Here is a 6448-nt window from a genome sequence, read left to right as displayed (position 1 = left end):
CAGCCCGGCCGGGGGCGGGGCGGGCCCGCTGCTCACGCCGTCGCAGTCGCTGGACGGCAGCCGGCGCTCGGGCTACATCACCATCGGCTACCGCGGGTCCTACACTATTGGGCGGGACGCGCAGGCGGACGCCAAGTTCCGGCGAGTGGCGCGCATCACCGTGTGCGGCAAGACGTCGCTGGCCAAGGAGGTTTTCGGGGATACCCTGAACGAGAGTCGGGACCCCGACCGGCCTCCGGAGCGCTACACCTCGCGCTATTACCTCAAGTTCAACTTCCTGGAGCAGGCCTTTGACAAGCTGTCCGAATCGGGCTTCCACATGGTAGCGTGCAGTTCCACGGGCACCTGCGCTTTCGCCAGCAGCACCGACCAGAGCGAGGACAAGATCTGGACCAGCTACACCGAGTACGTCTTCTGCAGGGAGTGAGGCCCCCAGGCTCCCTCGCGAGCTCACCCATTCCCCCTCCTCTCTTCCCCGGAGGAGGATAATAGATCTTCCCTCCCGACCCTTGTTCTCCCATTCCTCTTTTCCCTTCCTCCAGTAGCTGGGCTAGATCCCTTTGTCCCCCACTTCAGAACCTGGAGCCACAAATCCTCTTGGCTTCTTTGTCCTATTTGGTCCTCACTATAACCGAGAGAGCCCAGATGTACCCCCTCCACCCCATGTTTCCCCTGTCCCCTGCCTCACACCGCCCCTCCAATTGCCCTTCAGTCTGATCTAGAGGGGCAGTGTGGCCACAAAGTCACCAAGTACCTGGGAAGGATCGAATTGTTGAGAACCTGATCGGACCTTGTCCAGTGTGTAGAAGATTCCTTGAAATCTTCTCAAGCCCTTATGACTCACTCGAGTTTAAGAAATCAGAATTGATAACACTGCCTGAGAATAGTGTTTTAAAAGGTCATTACAGTCTTTTAGCTTTCTTTAAAGGTAGAGTTTTAAAAGGCTGGTTGGAAGACTCTGGACCTGGAATTAGGATCCCATGGAGGCAGTTCAGTGACTTCAATAAAGTTTCAAGAAGTTACAGGTAGAAGTAGGAGAAGAATCTAGTGCTGGCACAACGAAGAATTGTATCTTCTCCACGTCGAAATAAAGGTCTTCACCTGTGGCTGAAACTTGTAGAAAGTTACCCTCTAGCCTGAGGAGGCACCCTTTTTCCTCAGCTCACTGTCAGAAGCCCTTGGGTTGGACTGGTTGACATCACAGCCATTATTGGCACGAGGGAGAAAGAGCACTGCCTCTGACAAGGGCAAGACAGCCCAGGTCACCAAGCACTGCGGGGAAGTCACCCGACAGTGTCTGAATGGAGCTGGGTAGTAATGCACGTTGTCGTGGGCATTAGCAAAGCCCAAGTATGAATGGCACTGAATGGCAGTAGGACCTTAGCTCTTAAGACTTGGGGTAGGGGGGTGGGGAGGGAGGAAGGAAGGCAAGAGGGGTGGGAAGGGAGGAACAGACCTAATCATTTATGATTTGAAAGTTGGGAAGTTTGTACCATCCACTTGAGTACATGCACATAAAAGAAAAATAGTACATAAGAACATGCAAAGGATTTTATAAAGATTATAACATTTATTCTTAACTGGCAGTTTATTGAACTGTTTTGAGTCCTAAACTTAGAAGTTGCTGATACTTATATAACCTAACCAAAGATTTACCCAGTAGGGTTTTTTTTAGTTTTTGAACTTTATTTTCTTGTTGATTATAAATCCTGAGTTAAAAATCTATTTACTTGAGCAAAATATGTTTGATTTTGGTTACTTAGACTTAAGTTCTTTTATTAAAAATCCTTATTTTCTCCAAGCCCAGTCAATGTCGACTTCTGGGCAAACCTGAAAACCAGAAAATGCCACTTCTTTCATGCAGATTATTTAAAGTTAAGGTGGAATCGTTTTGATTGATAAGGCTGCAGAGAAATAGAAGCACCAAGGGCTGCCCATCTGTAGATAGCTGTAAAATGGAATATTTTAAAAATGAAGACAAGTACTTAAAAGTGAGCTGAGCAATAAAACGGTGTTTTAGGTAAATGCAACAGAAACAGGAGACCTGGTTGCCTTATACCTTTTCTCTAACATGGAAAAAATTCCCATTGCATATCCTATCTACATCATAAATGAAGGGAAATGAATTCTTTCATGCTGTGAGGCTCCTCTGAATATTCTGTGATGACGGAGAAGCCTTTCTTTTATTTCAGCATCTTTCTCTGGAGTATGTTTTTAAAGATTTTGTAAGAGTCAGTTTTCAGTGTTTAAATTAGCGCTATTTTTCCTTTTTAAAAATGAATCTTGTACTGTATCTTATTGTGTCCATAACAGATGTTAAGAATCGGAACAGTTTTCTTCTTAGACTCATGTGATCCAATCTGTATATACCATATATAAACATTTTACATGAATCATTTAGTTTTTTAATTCATTTACTAATGCTATAAAATTTCCTATATTTGCCCCCAGTAACTTGCATCAGATGTTGTATATACTAAAGCAACATGTTTTGATGAGTTTCTTATATCCTTGTCTATGGGGAAATTGGGTTAGGAAAAAATACATAATTACAAAACTGAGTTTGCGCCATACTTTTTTGCTTGGATATTAGTTGTATACTAATAATGTTTATTAACTGTCTACCTAAATGAAGGTACCTGTATTTTTAATCCACTAACTCTTTTTTAAGTTGGGAAAGAGAAAGACTTGAGATCTTTTATTGTTGCATTTTTAGAAAAGCTAAGTTAGCTTTATATATAAATACTAATTGTAAGGGAAGTGGAAACAGAAATCCAGGAAGTGGTGTTTGCTTTAATGTTGAGTGTGTTCTCAGACTAGGTAATGCATCAGAGTTTACTTCTGTTTCAAACCTGAAATGATTTAGGAATGTCACTCACTGGCCAAAAGAGAGTGTCACAGAAACTTTTCCACCCATATGGTATTCTGTTAGATTGCTCAACAAAAATCACATAATTGAGAACAGATCAAAACCACTGACATATGGCAAGACTCCGAGGTTCTGATTTTCCTTGTTAAATCTACACAACTCCAGGAGTCATGGGAAACTGCTGAAGTTTAATCTCTGCCTCTTAAGTCATAAATTTTATCTTATAAAACTTTGAGTTGAACTATTCCACTGCCTTGTGCATACACATTTTATTCCCCTGCATATCCTTGCCACCTTGCAGCGTCCCCCTTACCCCTTTCGTTATCTGAAAGACTGGGAACTTACTGGTTAGAGACAGTAAGCCAACTTCTTCTTCTAGAGATGACTCTGTCCCTATAAAGTTGGAAGTGAGTACCTGAAAACATTCTACCTTTTGCCCAAAGTAAAGACTGTGTGGGAAACATTCTGCATTGAGGGGAGAGTATAACTGAAGTAAGATGACTTGGCATGGGCACTTTTGGGTCCCTTCCGTTTCATGTGCTTTGGGCCACAGCAGTCCTAAACTTAGAAGTTGCTGATACTTACATACTTGTCTACGAAGTGGGCTGGAGTGTTTGTTGGTCGTCAGCTGTGAGCTTGGTTGGGATATTGAGGGTCCATTTGAATAAACCCTGTAGGGATACTTTTCAAATTACCTGGGAGAATGTCATAAATTATTCAGATCATTATGAGTGCATTAACCTGACTCAGTGTAGCACATATTTACATATGTAATGGCTTTGATTACCATTTAATTCATAAATACAACTGAGTGACATTAGATTTTAATAGCAAATTTAACTTAAAGTATACTTGTTAATTGGTTAAAAAAACAGGTACCATGTTCAGTGCTTGTGCACCAAGTGTTTGACAAGTTGTCTATTTTTTAAATACATGTAGAATATGAATCATATTCATTCTAATTTTTCAAATTATATGTTGTGGAAAATATTCCTTAAAGGCGTGTGACTTAAAAGTTTTTTTCCCCTTTAATACTGTTTTTATCTTGTATTTTTATTTGGCTTTTTGCATCGATAGCAAACTGATAATTTGTAATACTAGCCCAAATTATGTCCTCTTTTAAACCAGATATATATATCTGGGACCTGTTGCTTCTTTGAGGAAATGTGTAATCTGTGAATTCTCAGACAAAATGGGCAACTGGCAATGCTCATAACTTTCAGTTTTTATTGGCATTTTCTATGGAATGTTATTATTACATTGAAGCCATATAAGATGAAGCTTTGATAACTTCTTACTTTTTAAATTATGGTACATTCTAATCTAATATTCAAACATTTTTGTACTCCGCATGAAAAATGCTAAATCACGGTGCAGGCATTTAGAAAATATTGACTGGAGGGGTTGAATTCCTTAAGAATTTCTGTTTTAGTCTAACTCATAAGTACTTTTCTCAGTTGACTTAAATTTCTAAAGTAGTAAACTGAATATTTTTATTCTAAACCTATCAGTAAATCCTTTGGATTTTTTGTTTTTTGTTTTTTTTTTCTTACTATAACTGATTTAAAAACTGAATTAGTTTTCTTAGATGACCTAATATGTTTTTTGAGAAATAAATAAAATACTCTTATGTTTCCAGTGGCTATAGTACCTGATAACAGATTCCTAGAGCCAGAAACAAGTTACGTTGAAGTTAACTTTTCTTTGTCACAAGTTTGGTAATAAAAATCTAAGTGTTAATGTTTGAAGATTTAGATTTTCTACTGGGGCCCTTGAAACTTTGAAGAAATTAAACCAGAATATCTACATTAAGAGTATAATCTTGTGTGGTAGGAAGATGGACTAGTTGACCAAGAATTCTTGTCACCTTATACATTGCGTGATTTTTTTTCCCAAGTCAAATATTAAAAAAAAATTTCAATGTGTTTTGAGGTATGCAAACATTAATTGTAATGTAAACTATTATACGACTGTTTTTGTGACTTTATAGGCAGGTAAATTTTGCTATTAACTATTGAATACAGATGACAATTCATCTATGACCATGCAAACAGCATTAGTGATATTTAATGATAAAAAATTAAAACATCCAACATGGATATTAATTTTAAAGATGTAAATTACATTATTTAAAAATTGCCAGACATCTGAAAAACTCTTATCTGCTAAACAATGTAAGATTCCCACAGCTATCTGGAATTATGAAATTACTGAAAATGTCTTACATATCATTGAGCCATTTTCTCAAAATAGAAAGGAAAGGAGAAAATTAATTATATGATTATCAGGCTTTTCTAATGAAACAGAAAGGCAAGAAAAATAAATCCTTCAAAAAAGGCGCTGATAAAGTCTTTTCAAGCATACCCAAACTCTAAATGACAATTTCTTCAACCACCTAAATACTCTTATAGAGATTTTTGTTCTCCTGTTCACGACCAGTTGTATAACAGAAATACTCTATACTGTTTTCCTCCTAGTGTGTGAAGTAATGAAACATTGATTATGTGACTTGTTATGTATTCTATTAAACACTAAAGAATAAAACATTCACTCCTTTCATTATTCCTCTTGGTTCCTGGGTATGGATTGGCTTGAACCCTGGTCTGATTTCATTTAAAGAGTTCTCTGAATACTGAGAATGCTTCCCAAATTGTAGGGCTAATGGTGAACATTATGCCATCAGAAGATCTCACTGTGTAATTGGCCAGCTGGGCCAGCAGCGAACAGGCTGTTTCCTCAGTTTATTGTCAAGAGTGCCTGTCGTCAAGGTGGTTTGGTACTTAGTGTGGAGAAAAAGTTTTCCACCTTTTCTCTGACGTCAGTCTTTGCAGCATATGCAAGTTATTTGGAACATGGGGCATGTAGGTAGAGATGACCTCTTAAAAGTTTGTTGGGAAAAGGAAAAAGAAGCCGTAGATAGGCCTTAATTAAAAGTACAATTCGTGAAGGTAAAATTCTGAAGAATGTTGAGGGAGGATCTGCATTGTGTTCATAGGGGCTTTTTCGTGAATCATCTCCAGTCTTTGATGTCGCTCCTCTTGAAAGAAAGCATAGTGCGGCCCACACACAAACCGCGGAAGCTGGAGCCGGGCATCACCAGCTTGGGTCTGCTGGGTTATGGCGCAGGAAGCCGTGAGTCGGGAGAGCGAGTGAGCCAGGTTTCGCCCTTCCTCTTTGCTTTTGCCTGTACTTCCTCTAGCTAGCTTTTGTTTTAAAATTGTGAGTGTACGAGTATAAATATAGACACATACACACATTTTTGAAAAGTTTATGGTGAAAATTTTAAGCAATACAAGAGTGTATGTAATAAAAGGTAAACTTCCTCCTCCAGAAACCCCTTGTTTTTTCCAGGGGTAATCAATCATCGGTGTATCTTTACAGAACTTTTTATAATATACGTGTGTGTGTGTGTGTGTGTGCGCGCGCGCGTGTGTGTGTGTGTGTGTATTCCTCACCACGAGGAGTAAAATTGACTTTTTTGGTTGGTACCATCCTATAAATTTTAACACTTGTACAGATTTGCGTAATCAACACCACAATCCAAATACAGAATTGTTCCATCGCTCTCTCAGTCCATTA

At 39.0% G+C, this 6448-nt stretch overlaps 1 protein-coding gene across 1 annotated transcript in view; it reads left to right on the top strand.

Moving 5' to 3' along the window:
* KCTD12 (potassium channel tetramerization domain containing 12) overlaps positions 1-5431 on the top strand; it is a gene marked incomplete at its 5' end in the record, with an annotated part of 5857 nt that extends 426 nt beyond the window's left edge. Inside the window, 1 exon segment of the mRNA XM_025048187.1 lies at positions 1-5431. This exon segment is cut by the window's left edge and continues 144 nt beyond it. Coding sequence (XP_024903955.1) covers positions 1-427 — 427 coding nt within the window.
* Positions 5432-6448: the final 1017 nt, after the last annotated feature.

The sequence above is a fragment of the Pteropus alecto genome, unplaced genomic scaffold (assembly GCF_000325575.1).
Source record: "Pteropus alecto unplaced genomic scaffold, ASM32557v1 scaffold72, whole genome shotgun sequence".
Classification (NCBI taxonomy): domain Eukaryota; kingdom Metazoa; phylum Chordata; class Mammalia; order Chiroptera; family Pteropodidae; genus Pteropus; species Pteropus alecto.
Note: the sequence above shows the minus strand (reverse complement) of the source record. Positions and strands in the feature narration are given on the sequence as shown.